The following is a 23,181-nucleotide window of genomic DNA, read 5'->3' as shown; positions in this document are numbered from 1 at the left end:
CAGTTTGTCCTATACGTTAATAGGATCAACCTGTTTCTACATTTACGTACAATGTTAGGGGTGAGAACACCCTAGTTAAAAAACAAATGTGCACTGGTTTGTTATATAACAAGTTTGTTATCAATATATATGAGGACATCCGCTTGTTGAAATTTATATTGATAATGAACCACATATTACAGCATCAACTAAATTAGTTTTGTTTGCATAATAATATATTGGATCAAAGTATGTAGTATCAATCAAACTGCCCTGCATTCCATTATTGCATTCACAGTAGTGTAGCCAAACAGCCATGGTCAAGTAAATTAGAAAACAATGTTGGCTAAACTGATTGTATGATTCTGCTTCCAAGATTTAGGTTACTGATGTCTTGTTTGGGATTGAATGGGAGAGTGGAAGAAAGGTACACAAGGACTAGAAATACCAACGGGATGGGGAATGGCTAGAGTCTCTTGAGCTCCCCTATGGGCAGGTTTAACAGAAGGGCAGGACCACTCAACTGTCAGTCACCAGATGTCATCATGACATCAGGTGATCTGTTTTTCCATTGTAGCATGGCATGAATTAGGACCCCTGCCAGGCCTAATTGGAATCACAAGCTAGAGATCCCCTATTGCAGGAATAGCAGAATAGTAGGGGGACTGGTGCATATTACAGGGAGCTGGGTTCCTACTCCATGGACATTTGACATCCTGATTAGGACTCTTCTTTTTGAGCTTTCATAAAGTCGCAGGAGGATATACTTTGGTTGAACATTAAGAGAAACTTCTTCATAGTCAAAATAGTTTGACACTTATACATGTGAGGGGGAGATCCCTCTCTGGGGGATCTTCAAGTAGACACTGGACAGCCATCTCTTGGAGATAGTCTAGTTCTGGATTTCCTGCACTGAACAGGGGATTGATGGCCTACAGGGCCCTTTCCAACTCTGTTTTTTACAGTATGCAGTTTCTTCGGTTGGTATTGGAAAAAAGGTGAATAAGAGGATGCATGATAGAGGTATATAAAATTATGCTGGGTGTTGGAAAAAGTGGCTAGAGATATGTTTCTCCCCCTCTCACATAACACTAGAACTGGGGGACATCCAATGTAGTTGAATTCAGGACAGATGAAAGAAAGCACTTCTTCCACATAGTGTATAGTTCTAAACTATGACACTAGGAGAAGGGGACGACAGAGGACGAGATGGTTGGACAGTGTTCTCGAAGCTACGAACATGAGTTTGACCAAACTGCGGGAGGCAGTGGAAGACAGGAGTGCCTGGCGTGCTATGGTCCATGGGGTCACGAAGAGTCGGACACAACTAAACGACTAAACAACAACAACAACTGGTTTTCAATACTCCAACTGCTTTTTTTGTAAAAGTAAAACCGCTTTACTTCTGTAAAGTAGGTTCTTTGGCTTTCTTAGTATAGCAGGGCTTCATCTTCCAAAAATGGTGCATGCCATCATCTAGTCCAGGCATGTCCAACAGGTAGACTTTGACCTGAACCCCAAAAAAGGGGGTAGATCACTGCCAGTTTTTAACTATGTGCATAGATTGCAGTCTCTTGGGAGTTGTTCACCCCTAATCTATTTAAAATGAATAATAAATATGGTGCTAACTTAACAAGCACATTATTCTAGAATTTCATTATTTTCCCATTTTGTCCTTCCCTCATCTCTTCTCCACAGTGTTCTTTTTAGTGGGTGTGGGTGTAAATAAACACATGCATGCACCATAAGGCTTTTCCATAGCATCCACTTAATTAATTTTTTTTGGAATGCTAAAGTATCCAAGGTTCATTCTGCTGAAGGGCATCTCACAATGTAGTCTGGATCAGATGTCACCAAAAAGGCCGCATTTCCGTGTTGTGGTCCTGTGCTCACTATCTCTGATGAATTATACATGAGGCTGCGTAAAGCAGATTTAAAAAGATGAAACCAATTAAATTTTAATGGGGAGGGTGAGATGAGTTGGGGGAGGGGAGGGAGGCACAGTGCTGAGACCAGGGAGAGATGACAAAGACAAATGTAATTGTATAGCAGATGCTTTAAAAGTGTGTGAAGTTTAGCTGCTTATGCTACTCTGTCATTAGCCTACATTGTAAAATAATTTTGGTTACCCTCTTCATTCTGTTACTGAATACAATACCACTCACCAGCAGATTAAAGAGGGAGATTTTTACTGAGACTGCATGTTCTTTAGATCTTACTCTGTTTCGTTTTGGCCTCTTCCTAAGTAACAAAAGTCTGGCCTTATTTAAGTGAGATCCTGAGCCTTCATACTTTCTCCTATTTCACTTGGAGCAATGGATACCCAAACCTAAAATTGCATTTTAGCAGCTGAGCATGTTCCCAGTATGACTAGTTCACAAATGTTTTCACTGATCTAGTTGCCCATGCATATGCACACACACACACACACACACACACACATTTTAAAAAATCACCTCATTTCTTAACATTATTAAATTTTAAACCATTTGAAGTTCACTTGACTTGTTCCAAAATCGTTAACTATGGTTTTGCTGAAACAGGAAACTGGTTTAATCTTGACTCGTGCAAAACGAGGAGCAAAAGTCTGGGGATGAAAGTCTCAGTTTTTTATTAGATTTGTGAATTTTATTCAACATTGCCATGGATTATGTGGCTTGAGGAGATATTTACAGTGGTACCTTGGTACTCGAACAGCTTGGCTCCCGAACACTGCAAACCCGGAAGTAAGTGTTCCGGTTTGCAAATGTTTGTCAGAAACCGAACGTCCGACGCGGCTTCTGCTTGAGTACAGGAAGCTCCTGGAGCCAATCGGAAGCTGCACCTCGGTTTTCGAATGGTTTTAGGAGTCGAACGGACTCCCGGAATGGATCAAGTTCGAGAACCAAGGTATCACTGTATTTCACAACTCTTACCTATCATTGTAAGCCTATCAACTTGCATTGTAAGGCTTTCCTGAGCAGATTTGTATCAGTTAAAGAGAAAGAGAGACAGTGCAGTATTTGAACCTAGCAATCAAAATCAACCCAGTAGAAACCAAGTGAGAGTCAAATGACAGGATTTTCAAGAATAGGACCCAGCCTTCATACTGCAGCAGAAAGAAAGAGCAGGAAAATCTTCGTGCTCTCTGTGTAGTCCAACATATGAATTCTGTGTATGTTCAGAGTCTCATTCAGGAAGCTTTCAGATCTTGGCTAGAGTTTGGGGTGGGTGTCCTGTCCTGCCTTCCGTGTGTGCACATCAAGGGACATGGTTTCTGTCCCCCTCTCAATTCTGTTTCAACTACCATGTTGTAGGACTTAGGGCACTGTCTGTAGGGTTGGTTTCTAAATAAAAATGCATTCCATATTTTTATTCTTGCCATCGTTCTCCCTTTTCCTTTTGCACTTTTTGATTTTCTGTTCCGTAGCCCATCCAAGTGCTCCTCTTCCCACTTGTGATTGACAAGGTGAGAGAGATACTTCGGAAAGTGTGTCACTTAATGGCTGCCATTAATTTCCAAAGCATTGTACATGATCATCCTTGTTTGCAGACCATTTGTGTGTATGTGTCAATAATTCAGATGATTATAGCAGCTTGGCCTAAGGGAGTCATGTCTGTGTGTTTCACAGGCCACTGTCACGGGAAGAGCCAAGGCAACAGCCATACCAAGCAGAAGTACCTTGACAAGCCCGATTCTGAGATCATATCCATGGAAGAAAATCTTGCGGCAGTGACTGAAGATGATTCTACAGATCTTCTTCACAGTTCCACAACAGAGTCATCCTCTTTGACTTTAGAAAGTAAGTGAATATTGGAATAGTGAGCACAGTAAAGGGCGGTTGAGCCTTTTCTTCTTTTTCAGAGCAGTTACTTTCTACGTTTCTAAGTTTGGAAAGCCCCTCTTTTTCACTGTTGGCATTAATAAGTGTATGAGAGAAGGAATTTCACTGTGTGCAACTTCTCTGCAGCAATTTGAAACTTCCCACGTTGATACAACCATTAAGGATACAAGGACCTTAATGTTGAAGTTGGCCACCTCTGCTGTACCTACACTCTTGACCAGGCATCCCCAAACTTTGGCCCTCCAGATGTTTTGGACTACAATTCCCATCATCCCTGACACTGGTCCTGTTAACTAGGGATCATTGGAGTTGTAGGCCAAAACATCTGGAGGGCTGCAGTTTGGGGGTGCCTGCTCTTGACCATCTTAGCAGAGCAGGCTACAGATAAATCCCTTGCATGGAAATGCATACGTTTAAATGTGCTTGCCATATCTGCTGGTTCATTTGTCCATGGCATACCTGCCTGGACCACAAAATAAGTCACCGCACCTGTTGAGTGCTTAAAAAAATAGTAGAGCACCAAAAGAACACATCCTTGTCATCTATAAATCAGGCTTCACTGAGCTGCATACAATTTGATTGCAAAACGATTAGGGAAAGGAGAGACATATTGCTTGATTGCATGGGATTGTAGCTTAATTCCATTGTTAAAGTACTTTCCCATCTGTCAGACATGCTAATGGTGTCACATTGCTCTGATTAGATTAGACGAAGATCCATCCTCAGTCAGAACAGAGGTCTGTCTGGTCCTGCACCCACTTTCTAATAGTAGCCCACCATACCACATGCTTCTGGGAGATCAACAAGTGCCCTACTCCTCTTGTTAAGCTCTCAGCAATCGCAGTTTAGAGACATACTGCAAGTAAACTCTGGGGACTCCCATTTAGTGATCATGCCTTGGTAGGTACATAGGATGCTTGCCTGATGCCCTCTACCCAAATTCATCCTCTTGCCTTTACATGAGTCTTTCTAATAGGAAACCGCACTCGCTAATTATTTCTGAGTCAATATCCCAGCATAAAAATAGTAAAAGGGAATTGATTCCAATCAGGGCACAAAAGGTGCAAACCATATCTCAGTCAAGTGAACAGAGCCAAGCAACTGCCTGTTCCCCTCCCCAGTTGTACAAATGAGCAATTTGCACTTTCTGTAGTTGCCACATCATATACTGAAGCAGTGTGCAATGTCCTTACCATTCTCTGCTCGGTGGAAGAGCAAGTCCACCAAATTTCCTTCTTGTCATGCCAGCAGGAGCCTTTCTGTGATCAGTCCCTGTGTGTAAACCCCCCACTTACATGACTTAGTGAAATGCTTCAGTTTCTGGAACTGCTGCTCCCTTCAACTAATGGGAACTTCTTGCAGATTTCATTAAGAGAACCATGCAGCTGCTTTTGATGTATTTTGCCTCTTGAATGATAGCTTCACCGGAGACTTTTTTTTAGAGGAACTTAATGGAATCCCCTGCATGGTGGCTTGAGAGCTTGAAATATGAGGTGAATACATTTTTAATACCTTTTAGGTTCTGAGCTCTTCAGGTTGGATAGTTCCCCACCCCCAAATGGGAAAGGGTATTTTCCAGATACCAGAATATTATCTGGTTTTGAAAAAATTGCAATTTTGATTGCCTAAAAGTGCTCATTCCTGGAAAATACAGTGGAAAGAAATGATGCTTGTGCCAATCAAGCATTTTAGATCTGTCCTTACAATGTAAACTTTCCAAGCAAGATCGCTGCCGAGAGCTTTTCAAATTATTGCTTTCCAACCAACAAACAATTTAATGAGAGGGCTTTGAAAGATCAGTGCTTTTCAATCCAAAGTGACAAGTTGTAAGAAATAGATCTTTCAGCGTAGCAACACCTATACTTTGGAATCTATCACTTTCTGACATCAGGCAGGCTCTTTCACTTTACTCTTTTCAGCACCTGCTAAAACATCTTTCTTTAAGCAAGTCTATCCAGACACAAAGATGCTGCTGTGTTTTAATCTCTCTTTAGTTTACTGTTGGTTTCAATGAACTTTTAAGTGTTTTTAATTACTTAAATCAAACTTTTATTAATATTTTAAAACACTTATTATAAACCACTTAGAGGTTTTATTAGAAACAGCCTGCATTTATATCATGTAAAAATATATATACCGGTATGTAAAATTGATTCCCATAGTCTTGGTTTCAGACAAAAACAGCATATGGGTGGTTTGAGAATATCATAGTGCTGAAAGTTCTAATCAGTTCTTAAGCATTGGATCCTTATGCAAAAGAACTCTTATGTGTTCTTGTTTTACAGGGGGGGGGGGTTCACACAGTCATGCCTTTCACACCATTATTGTAATTAAAATTTAATCTTCCATAATGTATCGGATATTGTGACTTGACTTTTCAACATACAGTGGTGCCTCGCTAGACGAATTTAATTCGTTCCATGGGTCTTTTCTTATAACGAAAAATTCATCTAGCGAATAGGAATGCATTGAATTTTTTTTGAATTTTTTTTTGCCCTTAGGAACGCATTAATTGAATTTCAATGCATTCCTATGGGAAACCGCGATTCGCTAGACGAATTTTTCATAAAACGAATTCATCTAGCGAGGCAACCTCCACTAGAAAAACCTTTCGTTAAGCGGGGCATTCATTAAGCGAGGCACCACTGTATATAGACTGTTATGTATGGCAAGGAAAGGTTATGGATTAGTTTAGTCATAAGAAAAAGCAGAAGTGTGGTGCCAACCTGTCTGGCATCTAAGCCTAACTATAATACAGCTTTTGATTTCGAGTGATTTATTTTGTCGCTCCTCCTTTGCAGGCACCGTCATTGCCGAAAGCAATGGTTCAGAAGAAGTGGAGAGTTTGGGAGATGCTCAGATGTCCGAAGAAATGTTGGCATTGGTTGACGAGTTTGAAAATTCGTGGCCTCTTGAAGCTTTTGAGGGGGCACTGGAAGTAAAAGGCCATCGGATGGACTTACAAGGGATCCGTGTCCTCAAGAAAGGTTCTCAGGACGGACTTCCCAGCTCTTGTTTTGGAGATTGTGGAGATGATGACGATGATGAAACTGAATGGGTAAGAACTCCCATCAAGATGCTCAAGCTGCATATTTCTTGTACAGTGTCTCTGGGTTATCTATAGCCTTGCTCAGGCACCCTGATAATCACATGAGGGAACATTCACACAAGGTATGTCCCATGGGACATAGGTTTCTGGGTGGTAGTTGATCACGGTGAGGATTTGCCAGACATTGCTTCCTCTTAGCTCATTTCTTCCTTTCATCCCGAGTTCGTGCTTCTTCAAAGTCCATGACAAGGGGGCCAAACCTTCAGAACACATTACTCAAATTCTATATTAGTTACATTGTCTGCCCATTGGTTCCTGTAGTTTACATCAAGTGGCTAGAAAAGGCTTAACATAGGCCATTATACAGTCCCTCCCTGTTTGCTCCTCTGAGTCTGCAATGATCATTTTGCTTCAGCATTCCAATGTCAGTCACAGAGCAAGTTGTATTTTGAATATAGCATTCCTTATTAGACCTCTTATTATTGCCTGATGTATATAATATATAGTATATTAATTCTGTGTTTCTCAGCTGTACTAATGTGTGTTTTCATTGATGTTCATCAGTTGTAATTGTCAATTGTTATAAAATGTTATAAACATGACTGTGTTAGTTTTCTATTAGTTTCAGTAGGTCTTCTGTGAGTAAAATTTAAGTGACCCTATGGTTCTCTTTACCCTCGCCATGTTAGTCCTATGACAGAGGTGACGAACCACAGACCCAGTGGCCCCCCAAACTTCTCTATCTCCCCCGGGAGACTCTCTCCATGCAGTGTTGATTGTCTGTTGCAAGTGTGGTCCTCAGTGCTGAATTGTTGCCCAACCTTGTGTTAAGTGAATTATTTTTATATACTTTTGATGAATGAAATGCAATCAGAAGGAGGAGGGCCAGGAGTTCCAGGGAAAAGAGAAACTGTCTGGAAATTGTCCTTGAAATCAACTCAGACCACCGAAAGCCAGCTATCTCTTTATTCTCAACAGCACGCCTGATATATTTGGTTGCTAACCCTCATGATGTTTTTTTTTCTTTGACAGATAACATTCCAAGTGAAACGTGTAAAGAAACCCAAAACAGAAAACCTAGATCCGCAAGAGCCAGCAGGAAGAAATGGAGAGGAGGGAGTAAATGGAGAAAATGATAACCTTTACCAAATGGCATTGGAGATCAGTGGGCCAAAAATACCCTCCCCAGGACCACCAGGTATATATTTTTAAAGGATTGTGTTGTTGTTTTTAGAGCTTCAGGTTGTGTTTTATTCATGATTGATTCAAGTGAAGCATAAGAAATGATTACATAGGTGAGGAGTGGGGAACCTTTTTACAAAAGAATGTAAGTCTGTTAACACTTCTGTCCTGGAACAACAGTGTAGCCTTTTGCTGTAGTCAGTGAGATTGTGTTAGATGTATAATGATACAATATTCCCCAATAGCCAAAGTCACAGTCATGCGAGCGGAATGAACACAAAGAAAAGTGTGACTTAAGACCTGAGGACTCCACAGGTTATATTCATCATACATGAATTAGGGACAAACAAACAACAAAACTGTGAGGTTCTATGGGTTAAAATGTGGCATAGGGCTTAATTAACCTTTTGTCTAAATTACTTCAGAGTAAAGCTCAGAGTCAAATTTGGTTTTCTGAGTGTATCTCTGTGTAGAAGAATTGTTATCTTACTCCTTTTACTTACCTCATAATAAGGCGTGGGGGCTGTATTCATGTTGGTGAGGGCATTTAAAATGCTTCTTGATCTGAGCCACCTAAGCTACCCTCGTCTCTTTCATTCTCTCTTTAGTAGCGTGATTTTGTTGGAGAAGCATTCATGTTACCATCCTGGGACTAAGAGAAGACCAAGCAACCATGCCAAATGCCATGGCTGAATGCAGCTTGGGAGCAAGGCACCACCTGAGCCAAACTTAACAAACATAGCAAGGCCAAGAGAGCATAAAAATAGATGGTCCTAAAACCCCAGAGTAGGGATGGGATGTACAGAATTATGGCGAAGCAGGGATAGGACTGTTGTTTCCTAAGGGACGTCTGCCAGCTTCTTCCACCTGTGTTGTCTATTTGCTGCCTTTTTTGTAATACTACTACACTTGCAGCAGAGACTTCCAGGGCTTTTGGTCTTATGAACTAAGACTGGGCTGAGTGGCGCCTTGTGTGATGCCAAAATTCAGTGCCCAAACCCTGCCTTTTGCCTTCCACTTTACATAATAGTTGGGGCACCCCCAAGGCTCTACCCAGTGCAGCTGAACCGGTCATGCTCCCCTAAATCCACCTGTGCTGGACAGTAAAAAAAAACATTCACACCAAGCCACACCTCTATACTGGGGCACCAACTTGAAGAAAATATTGGGGAGGAGGCAAGCCCCACCCCACATAATCGACCGCATGGTGCAGTGCACACACACCATTTGAATGGCAATGCCCATCCACTTTGCGGAGGCCGAGCCCCCTCACATATTGTATTGGGGGGGGGGGGGCTGAAGATCCCCTCGCCCTCTAGGAGTTGGCTCCTATGTCTCCATACATGGATCTGAGCAGCAGAAGTCTATTCACAATTAGCTGTTCAAAAAATTAGCTGTTCAAAAAGTTGCAAAATATATTCAACCATTGTGTAAAGAAAATATTGAAGCTTTTCATATTGTGTGTATGGTTGCAGAATTTCTGGATATAGATCCCAAAGTTCTTTTAGCTTGGAGTTTCCTTTGACCTCTTACCTTAGGACTAGTATTGATAATTATGTTGATACTTGTATTTTAATTATCCATTTCTTTTCCCCTGTATAAATTATTGACTGAAGTAGGGGATGCAACAGAAAATTGCAGTGTCTAATAAATAGGAAAATGCATCTTGCGATTTTTTTTCAGACACAAATGTATCCATCACAATCTTCTATATGTCTCCCACTTTAGATGTTGACCTGTTCACATGATTAGAACACTCACATGAGCAGTTATCTATAACAGTTAGCAAGCTGCAATATCCCTTATTTTGATTTGTACACTGCATTTTTGGCTGTGTTCAGACTTAATACTAAAAACTTGTTTGCTTCTTTCCAGGGAAAAGGCGAGACTACCGCAGCTTGGGTTGGCCAAGTCCTGATGAGTGCATAAAACTTCGCAGAGTAGAACTTACCACAGTAGCCAGCACATGGCTTGCTGTTTCTGCTAAAAATATCGAGTGAGTGTTTTTTCTTGAAAACAAACCGGGTTAGTGCACAAACCAGTACAGGTAATCTGTGGTGCCCTTCACGAGCTTGGCGCCCTCCCTGCGTGCTGATTGGAGCTGATGGGAATTGGAATCCAAAACAGCTAAAGGTCACCAGGCTGGTGAAGACTGATCAGTGTTCTAAAATATTATGGGCTGGTGCACTGAACTCTGCCTACTCCAGCCACACTGTTATACGGAGGCTAATCGTGTCATAAAAGGGACGCGGGTGGCACTGTGGTCTAAACCACCGAGCCTCTTGGGCTTGCCGATCAGAAGGTTGGCAATTCAAATCCGCGCAACAGGATGAGCTCCCATGGCTATGTCCCAGCTTCTGCCAACCTAGCAGTTTGAAAGCACACCAGTGCAAGTAGACAAAATAGGTACTGCTGCTACAGGAAGGTAAACAGCGTTTCCGTGCACTCCGGCTTATGTCATGGTGTTCCGTTGTGCCAGAAGCGGTTTAGTCATGCTGGCCACATGACCCGGAAAGCTGTCTGTGGACAAACACCAGCTCTCTCGGCCTGAAGCAAGATGAGCACCACAACCCCAGTCGCCTTTGACTGGACCTAACTGTCCAGGGGTCCTTTACCTTTACCTTTTTACCTAATCAAGTCATCCATAGTATCCCAGGATAATCACCTTTGTCTCCTTTAACGCACAATATGTCACCATCTGTTAACAGTGCCCTCTAGCAGTTTCTCCTGCCCTGCAGAACTTAAAAGACTTAACAGTTCGTAAATGATGTGGAGTTAGGAATGAGCAGCGAGGTAAAGTTATTAGATAAATGTTCAAGATGGTGACATCCAAAAGTAAATTCAGTGTTATGACAGCCACATTCTGCCCTAGTATCAATCTGTCAACCATCTTCAAAAGCAGCCCCACATAGAGCACATTGCCATAGTGCAGGTGGCATGTCACTAAAGCAGCAATGTCCCTTGAGTATTTTTATATGTACCTCTCAACTTTTAAATCATCTTTGGAGCTCTCTTACGGAAGCACATAACCTGAAAGCTGTGTGAGTTGCTGCCCAGTGTGGAATGCCACTTTTTAAATAATATATTCTCAGGTAGCCGGCTTGAAAATTTTGTTGCTAAAGCCAGGACCTAAGCCCGGTTGATATAATACAATGCTGAGTGAACAGGAATCATGTCATCTTCTAACACAATCTGTTGACTCTGGAACTTACTGTCTAGCTTATTAACAAATTTCTTAACTCCCGTGAAGTTTCACTGGCAGTTTCAGCATTTATACCATCTCACTGTGGGAAAGTGAAACCTGATGCTAAAGGAATGCATGATGAAAGATTTGGAAGCTTGCTGTTACATATCCACATACTAGGATTGGGAAAGCTGCCAGTTGTCTTCTTGCTCCATAAGTAATTTCTGGATTTTGCAATGAATGGTAGTAACAGTTTTGAGTACCCTGCTTCTCCCTTAAGCATTATTATAAGAGGTTTTTTTTTTTTGCAATAAAAGCTCTTTGTTTAAAATGAAGATCAAATCTATTCCCCTTTTTTTAAAGGAAGCTCCTTTTTTTTCTTTACTATCTTAAGATGAATCTCATTGAAAATTGAGAAGACTTGTGCAAGCATTCAAAGCTGATTAGCTGAACTTGTTTCATTTGGAGGATCAGGGCAATGAAATAGAAGCACATATCAATCTATTATTAAGTGACAGACAGACTACTCAAAGTATAGCTGTACTTGGAGGAGACAGTGGGCTGAGATGTTCCAAGTTTTGACACAAGCATACAAATAATAATTTGGTATGCTGACCACTTTGTCAGTACAAATGGTTGTTCCAGAATGCAGAGGCAAACGGTAGAAGCAAAAGGAACATGCCAGTCCTCAGTCCCGATATAAGGCTGGTACAGGAGCAACTAGCCAGCCCTGGAGTGTGCCTCTTAAGATGTCTGTATTAAGATACAATTAACATCCAGACTAAAGAATGGGTTTTAGTGCTACTTATTTACTTATGTTGCTACTTATTCACTTATGTTTTAAATTTTATTTATAAGCTATTGGGAGGAGTTCAGTTATAAGTCACTGTAGATTTTTTTTAAAAAAAACACTAAATAAATAACTTGAAACCAGCTGGTAGGGTGCAGACATACAATGTGTTGTGGAGAAGCTATTGCTGCCCTGGAACTGTTGCTCCTTCAACCTCTTTCTCTGAATACTTCATTTGTGATGAGATTTGGCCTTCCCTTCATTTCTAGTATTACGGAACACATAGATTTTGCAACCCAGCTGCAAGAACCTGCCGTGGAACCTCTCTGCAGTGCCAACTTACCTGCCAGCATGCATACTTTGGATCACCTTCAAGGTGTTGCCAATCGGGCTAGTCTTCATTACATGGGAGAGAGTCAGCTGAAAGAGGTAGGCTAACCTGTGGGCTTCACACACACACGCGCATGCTGGAAAGAAGCTTCTTTGCACATTGCAGGTAACATTTCCTATTGCTGTCTACCCAGTGCTAGTGGTAGTTTAGCAGCATGTGTGAAACAGATGTTGACAGTTGGCAGTGCCAACGCAGAAGGTTTCTTGTACTTCCAGCTTGTACTTTAGCATTAAAACAGATGTGCAGGACACCTGTGGGGAAAGGATGTGCAGTATGAAAAGTGTGCTCATATTGCTTCCATGCCAATGGTGTGCTAATGCACAAAATTGTGGTGGGAGACGGTGTGCCTGTACAGAACGAACCTTTGTTGCGCTATCCTGCCATGTGACTCAAGTGAATCAGAAGTTCAAATTCCATAAACCTGACTTCCCCAACAACCCAAATAAAATTGTGCAAAAGTTCTATTATTATTATTATTATTATTATTATTATTATTATTATTATTTACTTAAACCCCGCCCATCTGGCAAGGCCTCCCCAGCCACTCTGGGTGGCTCCCAACAAAATATTAAAACACGATGAAACATTAAACATTAAAAACTTCCCTAAACAGGGCTGCCTTCAGATGTCTTTTAAAAGTCAGATAGTTGTTTATTTCCTTGACATCTGATGGGAGGGTGTTCCACAGGGCGGGTGCCACTACCAAGAAGGCCCTCTGCCTGGTTCCCTGTAATCTCACTTCTCGCAGGGAGGGAACCGCCAGAAGGCCCTTGGAGCTGGACCTCAGTGTCTGGGCTGAATGATGGGGGTGGAGGTGCTCCTTCAGGTATACTGGGCCGAGGCCATTTAGGGCTTTAAAGGTCAGCACCAACGCTTTGAATTGTGCTCAGAAACATACTGGGAGCCAATGAAGATCTTTCAGGACCGGTGTTATATGGTCTCGGCAGCCACCCCCAGTCACCAGTCTAGCTGCCACATATAGACTATCTACCGGTAGCAGAAGTACCAGTAACTGAATGGTCTTAGGTCAGGGATAAGAAACATGGTGTTCGTCAGCTGTTGGATTCCAGTTCCCATCAGCCCCAGCCAATGTGGCCAATGGCCAGGAATGATGGGAGTTGTAGTCCAGCAAAATCTGGAAGGCACCACACCCTGGTTTAGACACTGACCTGGCTTCTCATCACTTTCAGAATAGAAGTTACTATTTTCTTCTGGTTCATGTAGCTGCATTTGTAGGATGCCAGAAAGCTTATACAGTGGTACCTCTAGTTATGAACTTAATTCATTCTGGAGGTCCGTTCTTAACCTGAAACTGTTCTTAACTAGAGGCGTGCTTTCACTTTTAACTAGAGGCATGCTTTCACTCTTGCTGCCGCTGTGCCGCTGTCATACACAATTTCCGTTCTCATCCTGGGCCAAAGTTCTCAACTCGAGGTAACTCTTCCAGGTTAGCGGAGTTTGTAACCTGAAGCGTTTGTAACCTGAGGAGTTTGTAACTTGAGGTAACACTGTACACAGATACAAGAGCACGCTGCCTGTCGGAATGGAACAGATTATATCTTCAAAAGGGAATATCCAGATTTCAAGATGGCATTGATTGTATTACCCTAAGGTGTTGTCTTCTCTTGTTCCTCAGGTGTTGCAGAATCTTGGGAAAGACCATTATCCACCACAGTCTTTAGAACAAGTTGGGACTCGAATAGCCAAAGTTCTAGAAAAGGTAGGTGTGCACAACTAAGAGCTTACAAGTTCACATTGTCTTAAATTTACCTGGTTAATAGCAATCTCTGTAACCAGTAGTATTGCCTCAATACCTGTGATACATATCAGGACTTCTGCTTCTGCTCCCCGCCCCTTACTAATCCTGCATACACCCCAAAACTGGCTCTGGGTTGGTCGGGAGAACAGGGCGTACACAGAGAACAGGGTGTACACAGAGGAGGTATCATTCTGTCTGGCAAGCTGGGATACTTGGACAGACAGAACAGTTGTGAGTGCTACATTGAATTCCACTACAAGGAAGGCTATATTCTCTTGGAAATATTCTTATAAAGTGGCTCCCAATACCATTTTAAAGGCACATTTTTAAAAATCAACAACAAATATAAAAGTAAAGCCATCATTGGGAACGTTATTTATCAACTGAACACCTTCCTGCAACTTCTCTAATGTGATTTACTCTGGCAGACTTCTGGGGAGTGGTAACACAATTTGGGGTCAGTGACTGAGAAGGCTTGGCTTCTTGTGGAGGTCATCCTTACTTCCCAAAATGATTCCATGCCAGCAGAGGACCTGTTGAAAACCTTAACTGGTGGGAAAGGGGCACATATGTGGAGAGATATCTCTGAAGGCGTGTGAGGCTTCAAAAGTTAAAGCCGGTAACTTGAACTGAGCCCAGAAGCTGGTTAAAATGCTCCAACTTCCTCACATTCTCAGGGAGGCAGGCTATAGCATTCTACACCACTTGAAGCTTTTGAGTCATCTTCAAGGGCAGTTCCAAATAAAGCCCACTGCAGTAGTCATTCTAAGGGGTGACATAAGAGTAGTCTGGTCCTTCCTCTCTAAGAAGTGGCCTAGCCTCCGAATCAAACTGATATTCCCTTATGAGTCTTTGAGATAAAGGCAGGACGTCTGAGAGGAGGTTCCGCAGTATGTTGAGGAAAGGCAGTGATAAAACAATTGAAAGCAGAAGCCAACATACATTAGTAAATCATTATTATTCTCTTTCTTATTTGTGGGTATTATATTCTGGATTGTAATAGCAATCATAGTTGTTTAAAATTTGCTTATAAAGTGGTACATTATTGTAAATGGTGTAAATTGGATGTTTCTTTGTGTCCATCTCAGTATTATATTATTTTATTTTTTAAACGCAAAACACACCAGATTAGACCAGAAACCGCTTACACTGCCAAAGGGCACCTATTTACTGTTTCCTTTTGGCAGTGTACCAGAGTCTCAGGTCTCCCTAAATGTACCTTTTCAGAGATTATAGGGTCTTTGTTGGTCCTTTTGAAAAACAGGCATGCTGGCATTCATCCCAGACTTATTCTCCCCACCACCCCATCTCTGACCATCCAACTCCTTCGAGACACCTCATGGGAAACGGAACTCTTAACCAGTAGTTAAAATAGTTACTGAAAATCACCAAAGAGTGGCAGCATTTCTGCACTAAGCAAAATACGAGGTCCTGCTCTTGTAAGAAAGCACATAGCCATTGTACCCATTGCAGACATCCATGAGCACCCTTCGATATGCTGTCTGCATAGACAAGATCTGCATTACTAAGTTGTTAAGTGTCTTAATTTTTGAATAAGCTTAGGATGGAGGAAGGTCCTTGTGCAAATGTGAATATATGATAATGTCCCCACCCCCACCCCATCTTGTGTTTTTTATGCCACACCAGAATCAAACCTCTTGGGTCCTCTCCAGCATGGCAGCCCTTTACTGGAGGGTAAAAGGTCAAGGGAAAAAAGCAATTGACTGCCTCCGGCAAGCTCTGCATCATACGCCCTATCATATGAAGGTATGTGTTGTACTACCTGTGTGCCTGTCTGTGATTTCCAGCTTTCAGTTTGTGTCTCTAAGTTTATGTGCTTTCACTGTTACTAACGCCTCCAGAACATCTTCCACATAAATAAATAACTGAATACAGAAGTTTCAAGACAGCCTTAAAGTATTTTAGGGCAATCATCTACAGTTGCCTTCCAGTTGCCTTTAAAATAGATATAAAGTGTGGCAGAAACACTTCCGCTCACAATAATTAGATTGGCTTGCTGGTTTTAGCTCTTGGCTGCAGCCTCTTTCCCCCACTGGAAATCTGTTCTGGATAGAGGACACTACAGGGCAGTGTGCAGTGTAGAGGATTATAGCTGGGAAAACTTCCACCTCCCAAAACAAAAACAAAAATGCAAGAGAGCAGTTGGATCCAACCTGTGTTTTGTATGCTTGCAGTAGGCACAACAGAGGCTAGCTAATATTGTGCTCCCATGATGGAACACAAAGCAAGCTGCATGCCTGCACATTAATGAAAAGATGACCTGGACTTTTCAGGATATCAGGCTACCAAACACTTTCTCCCAACAACAACAAAAAGGCACTGCCTTTTGGACAGTTCATAATCTCAGCATGATTTATTTGTTTAGGAAATTCTGTTGGCACACTGTCAGTTAAACAGTTGTCATTTCATTTTGCCATTATACATTAAAATCTGCCTTGGCAGTGCAAGAAAAGAAAAGAAAAGCCCCCAAAATAGAAGCTGACCCTAATAAGCAAAGCCGGTTCTTTCAGCAGCTGTCATTTCCAATGACCTGATTCAGCCTAAAGCAACATACTCTTCTCACTAGATTTGTTCCACTTTTCTTCTCTTTCAGGATGTGCCACTCATAAGCCTAGCAAACATCTTTCACAATGCAAAGCTTTGGAATGATGCCATCATTGTGGCTACAATGGCAGTAGAAATTGCCCCACACTTTGTTGTCAATCATTTCACGTTGGCTAATGTCTATGTAGCAATGGTAAGTGAATAATCATTAGATTCAGTTCCCTTTCCTTTCGTAGCACCCTGATTCTCCTGTGTTACAGATAAGTAGAGTTTAGGAACAAGGAGAGAAACCACAGTTGTGTGTGGAGACAGCAATTAGTCATGTAGCTGGTAGGTAGAGTCTCGTCCCTTTTGATTTTGTTGGTTTCTGGCGGTTGATATCATCTGGCTAATTCTCAAAAGGCCATGTGGGTGTCTCCAACTTCCCAATTCAGATCAAGTTGCCCTCTGGTTTGGTGCCCGTGGTGCTTGCCTGCCCCAGTCCCTAGCATTAGGGTGGGGGCAGCGTCCTGCACTGTGCTTTGCCATGCTACTCTTCCTTTTTCTTCCTGTAGTAGTTTTAGGCACCCTCATAGCACGTGACCTGTTCCCCCTTGGCATGAAGCCTGGCTAGCATTTGATAGGACACTGTAGGCTGCAGAAGCATCTCAGTTGATGGGGGAGGCAATCAAAGAGAGCATTGCATCACTGGCAACCTGGAAACAGCACCATGGTCTTCTTCTTCCCATGTCACTCTCTGTTGCCCTGGCAACCACCATCTCTCCAGCAGCCACCAGAGGCAGTGGCTGGCTTTGTTAAAAAATATAAATAAAAAGCTCCTTCTGTCTGGGATGATCTGCTGGGAGGGTCATTCTTACTATGAACAAGGATAAGGGATATATCTTAGAATGCCTTTACACATATTTGTATGCACACAGTTGTGAATAGATGGGAAAACATCTATCCATGAAGTTTTGCTGGCAGCAAGTTCACATAATGCAAAAGCGATGTGTTACCAACATTGACAGAAGTTTTTGTGTGAAGACAGGTCAACATAGGAGCAATTGCAGAAATGGCAGCAATTCTGCATTTTGATAAATGTAAAGGTGTTATCAATGTCAAAATTCTGGCCTTAATTGTAGGAAGGTGCATTCAAATAAGGCATAGATTAGGGGCAAAATTCAGTGGAGTGTGGGATTAGCCAATGACCTGCCCATGCCCTTCTGCCAGTCTAATGTTTGAGTCTGGAGTATTTGGGTCACCAGGGAGTACAATAACCTCATGAATGACTACATTGGATGTGAGGAACATCTTGACATGAGAATGCTAGCAGGTTAGAAGAGTTCTCTTCCGGTATAAGAACAGCAAGGAGTAGCAAAGGGGAAAACAGATCTTAGCTGATGATGCCGTGAAATTCTATGGCTTTTAGTTTTCCAATATGATGCAACTGGTTGTCCCATCTTGACATGTAAAACTCCACATGATCCATCTCTTCCTGACACAATATACTTCATAAACTGATTTTGACCGTTCTTATTTTATTTTCATTTAAAAGCTAAGCCTTTTTTTAAAAAAAAAGCACCAAAAAAAACAAAAATCTGCATCACTCAGCAAAACGTGACCATATTATTTCCATTTCCTGAAGGTAGTGCTAAACTGGAAATAACGTGTGCTTAGTCATTGAAGAGCCCATAAACTAATTCCATGATTTCAGGCCAATTTCTATGTTACCACTGACACTGGCAAAAAACAACACCACCCTGGTCCTCAGGGGAAGCAGTTTGTATGTTGGCTGCTTATGCACAAAACTCTACCAAACACTTTGCCACATAAATGCAAAACTAAACAACACACACAATGTGACAGACTGCATGTAACAATATAAATTCTTTTTAAAAATTCTTTTTAATTTTTAATGTTTTGTTTATATAAGTCTGTCTACAGAAGCACATATTTTGATAGGATATGTTGAATCGTATTTTAAAAAGAATTTTAAAGAATTTTAAAAAAAGAATTTATATAGTTACATACTGCCTGTCATGTTGTGTGCGTTGTTTAGTTTGGCATGCACTGCTGGTGTAGTTTGAGCTGATGCAGTGTGATGCATACAGTGCATTGCCTTGCACAAACAGCTGCTCATGTGGAACAGTGTGCATACAACTCCCATTTTTCAGTGGCTACCGTAACACAAAAGTAAGATATCGAGTCCCAGGCTCCTTAGTTAATGTCTTTATACAAAGGCCCTGATCGGATATAACCCTTAACCATTTTTTAGCACTGCAGAAATGAGCAGAAGCAGCCTTACACACTTCCATTCCCCTTCCCCTCTTGAAGCATTGCTGCGAGCAAGAGATTCAAAGCATCTACTTCCAAGTTTATTTTATTTCCGGTATTTTTTTAAAAATACATAGTTTCTTGCTATGGCCAGCAAGCTTACCTTAAACTATGGCTTATTGAAAGGTGCCAGAATTCAGCTGTTGTTTTTGTTCCTGGCTCGATCCAACAAGCAGCAGTGTGAAATTTAGCCTGATGTTCAACACGATAGCCCTGCTATCGATAGCATGGTACCTGTTTGGTAGGTGCTTTGCTGGGGCTTATGGTACTTTGACCACTAATCATTTTGCATCTGGGCCCTACAGGAGGAGTTTGAGAAAGCCATGAGATGGTATGAATCAACATTGAAACTCCAACCCGAGTTTGCACCAGCGAAGAATCGGATCCGTGCCATTCAGTGTCATTTACTCATGAAAAAAGAAAGACATTCTCCTTAAAGATCACAATCTTCATTTTTTCCCTTTTGTTTTTAAAAGACAACCGAATCATTCTTCACTTTTATGCTTGTAATGAGGTGTGCTAATATAAATTGGGAAACCAGGATTTTTACTAAGAATTGGGGGTTGTTTTTATTGTTCAGAAACGAAAGCATCCTTGGAAGCATTACAGAAAAAAAACATTTTTACTAAACATCTGTATGATTAAATATTGAGCCCAGAAACTTTCCACATGCCTGTTACCCAAACATCCTTAGATTTTTTCCGTAAAACAAATTGGTGCCAGCATAGAATGTAACCTGCTTCTTGTCTAGCATATCTATGAAAATGCAAAGCACATTATTGCACCAGACACTCTATGTAGGAAGAAGATTTTTATCCATCCGAAACTCACATTTTACCATTTCTTCCAGTCCACATTACAGCATTGCCAGCTCAGAGATTGTGAGATAAGAATGCAGGTGGCTGCAGACACATTTTTGTACTGTTTTTAAGGGGGGGAGGAGAAACGGCAAGCACAACATCTAGTTGTAAAAGCATTTTTATTTTGGTTACCTGAAGAAAAGGGAAATAAGACAAAACATTATTTAAGAGATTTTATATCCATATATATGTGAAACCCTCTGCAGCCCTTAGCCTGTCTTTACTAATTATTTGTTTTACCCAGCTGAGTGTAAGATGCAAATGTTAAAGGCATTTGTCCACATGCTCTGTGACTCTACAAGTTAGAGAAAGTGAGAGCATTTTAGCAAACAAGGCAAACAGTCTGTTTCCAAATCAGTACCCACCTTGATCAGTGAAGGACTTGAAGCTCCATGTCTCATTGTTGAATCAACAAGGGCACATAACTTGGAACAAAAATAAAGAATTATGTTAATGAAGAGAATGCTGGCCTCTCCTTTTATATAATCAAATGTCTTTCACAACAAACGTGGTGCAGTTACCTTAAGTTGTATTGAATGTACAATAGGGAACAGGTTCAGCTTTGCACTGGAGTACAAGCGGTCTTTGGATTGTGTTCTATATGTGACTCTCTGGGCATTTGACTCCACACATTTCCAGTTGCATTGAGGGGGAGAATAGGATCACACTTGTCCGCGTGCTGCAAATTAGAATGCAGCACAGTCTGAACTTTAAGGCACAGGGAAAGCTTATACCCCTAGAGCAGACTTTCCTCCTCAGACCTTTTTCTCCTTAGCAAACAATGTATTGCAAAATCTTTTTTGGCATGCCTAATGTCAACTTGGAGATCAGGCATGCCAGACCCTAGTTACTGCTGAAGGCTTGAAATCGTAAATGACAATGGCTCCCACTGAGCTTAGACGTACATGTAGGTCTCAACTGATGGTCCAAAACAGAGGCTCACAAGTTCCTTTAAATATGGTAGGCAGGTGCATCACCATACATACCTTGCACATCCAGCCGGCAGCTTCAGCTTCAGCAAGATAAGCACACATGGAAATCTGCTCCAACACTTATTACCATTGCTGGATCGCAAAGCATTGAGGACTAGTAGTATTACATTTTTGCCAGATTAGGTCAGAGGACATTCTGTAGTGAGGATGATCCTTCCCATTGGACTTGGTAGGGAGGGTCATTGGAACTGTTCATCTATAGCTCAGTTGGTAGAGCATGAGACTCTTAATCTCAGGGTTGTGGGTTGGAGCCCCACATTGGGTGGACTAAATGATCCTCGTGGTCCCTTCCAATTCAAGCTATTCAAGTCCTTTTCCAGGTGGAATTGTCCTTCCCTCCAGACTTACCCTTTTCTTTCTTGTCTTGGGATCGGGGATCTATCTGACTCAGCCTTTCCTGCAACTTATCGCTGTTCTTTTTTCCTTATGTTATCTCCCCTTCTCTAGCTTGTTGTCCTCTGCTACCTACTAGAATGTTTTTCTGATTCTTTGCCTTGGTTATTTTTCATATAGCACATGATATTTAGTGCCTTTGCTTGTCCAGAGGTTGTTTTCTTCACCCCACACCTTGTTAGAATTTTCCACATGGTTCCTGGGATTCCAGGGGTGGGGTAGACATGTTCATCATGGGGTTGAGGAGCTTATTTTGGCTCTGCTGGTTTGGTCTCGGGTGCCACTCTTCTCCCTGGAGACCCTGCCTACCAAGTATAGTGGGAGGCACCCTCTCTCCAGAGTGTCCCGCAACATAACCTGTAAATAGAAATAGTAAGAACCAAGTTCCATTTTCATTGAGATATGCACACTATTGCATCGCTAGATAAGTAACCAGTAAAACTCGGGGTTGTGTGCCTTCACCTTTTTTCTAAATCCCTAACTTGCATATTGCTAGTTACAGGTAGGTAGCCGTGTTGGTCTGAGTCGAAGCAAAATAAAAAAATTCCTTCAGTAGCACCTTAAAGACCAACTAAGTTTATATTTTGGTATGAGCTTTTGTGTGCATGCACACTTCTTCAGATACGAAGCATATTGCTGATTTGTATGTAGCAGAGAGAAATACTGAAATGATATTTTGCCAAATAACTAAGAAGCTTTCAGTCTCTTTCACCTGAAGAGCAGGAAAGGTCAATCACGGCATTCTGGCAGATCAGGTCATTGCTCCTTCTCTGGAAAATGGTCTGGAGGTCAGCTTTCTTGCCCCTGGTTCCTGTTCCCATTGCACTTGCTTCCACCACTTGAGAAGCCATTTTTCTGCCTGTGCCGGCCACTACCTTGTACCTAGCGCTGCTTGGTGGATCTCAAGAGTTTTAATAAAAACAAATCCCACAAGCATCAAGTCTGCCCATGCCTACAACATCTGCCATTAAGGAATATTATGAGTCCATGAGATTTGATTCCATACTACTTGATGCTGTATGGGGCTACTGTAGAATTTAATCAAAGATAGGCATCAGGTTACAATATCATGAGTAGTTACAGGTAGGTAGCCATGTTGGTCTGCCGTAGTCGAAACAAAATTAAAAAAATTCATTCCAGTAGCACCTTAAAGACCAACTAAGTTTGTTATTGGTGTGAGCTTTCGTGTGCATGCACACTTCTTCAGATATCATTATGAGTTTGTGGGTGCTAAACACCCTAAATTACTGGGTTCAGTGGGTGTTAGAATCTAATTAACGCTTAGTGTTAAAACTGCTACACCTATGTGTATTTAAGCCTGTGTATTAAAGGTAAAGGGACCCTTGACCATTAGGTCCAGTTGCGGATGACTGGGGTTGCAGCACACGGAAACGCCTTTTACCTTCCTGCCAGAGCAGTACCTATTTATCTACTTGCACTTTGACGTGCTTTCGAACTGCATGTGTCCTGTGTATTGGACACTTCTAAATCCCCTGGAATTCGCATGTATTAGGGACGCGGGTGGCGCTGTGGTCTAAACCACAGAACCTAGGGCTTGCCGATCAGAAGGTCAGCGGTTCGAATCCGCACAACGGGGTGAGCTCCCATTGCTCGGTCCCTGCTCCTGCCAACCTAGCAGTTCGAAAGTGCAAGTAAGTAAATAGGTACCGCTCCAGCGGGAAGGTAAATGGCATTTCTGTGCGCTGCTCTGGTTCGCCAGAAGCGGCTTAGTCATGCTGACCACATGACCCAGAAGCTGTACGCCGGCTCCCTCGGCCAATAAAGCGAGATGAGCACCGTAACCCCAGAGCCGGTCATGACTGGACCTAATGGTCAGGGGTCCCTTTACCTTTTTAAGCTTCCTGTGTTGGTGTAGTCACATGAGGGATGGGCCATTAGG

The 23,181-nt window shown here is 41.9% G+C and overlaps 1 protein-coding gene across 2 annotated transcripts in view; it reads left to right on the top strand.

Annotated features, from left to right (window-relative positions):
• TTC17 (tetratricopeptide repeat domain 17) overlaps window positions 1-20,183 on the top strand; it is a 54,541-nt gene extending 34,358 nt beyond the window's left edge. For both annotated transcript variants that reach the window (XM_035116059.2, XM_060274745.1), the window contains exons 17-25: window positions 3,591-3,761; window positions 6,605-6,861; window positions 7,885-8,050; window positions 9,910-10,030; window positions 12,278-12,437; window positions 14,036-14,119; window positions 15,806-15,925; window positions 16,773-16,916; window positions 19,342-20,183. In XM_035116059.2, the coding sequence (XP_034971950.2) occupies window positions 3,591-3,761; window positions 6,605-6,861; window positions 7,885-8,050; window positions 9,910-10,030; window positions 12,278-12,437; window positions 14,036-14,119; window positions 15,806-15,925; window positions 16,773-16,916; window positions 19,342-19,473 (1,355 nt within the window). In that variant the 3' untranslated portion in view covers window positions 19,474-20,183. The remainder of the gene's footprint in view (window positions 1-3,590; window positions 3,762-6,604; window positions 6,862-7,884; window positions 8,051-9,909; window positions 10,031-12,277; window positions 12,438-14,035; window positions 14,120-15,805; window positions 15,926-16,772; window positions 16,917-19,341) is intronic.
• Window positions 20,184-23,181: the final 2,998 nt, after the last annotated feature.

This window comes from Zootoca vivipara, chromosome 1 (genome assembly GCF_963506605.1).
Source record: "Zootoca vivipara chromosome 1, rZooViv1.1, whole genome shotgun sequence".
NCBI lineage: Eukaryota > Metazoa > Chordata > Lepidosauria > Squamata > Lacertidae > Zootoca > Zootoca vivipara.
Note: the sequence above shows the minus strand (reverse complement) of the source record. Positions and strands in the feature narration are given on the sequence as shown.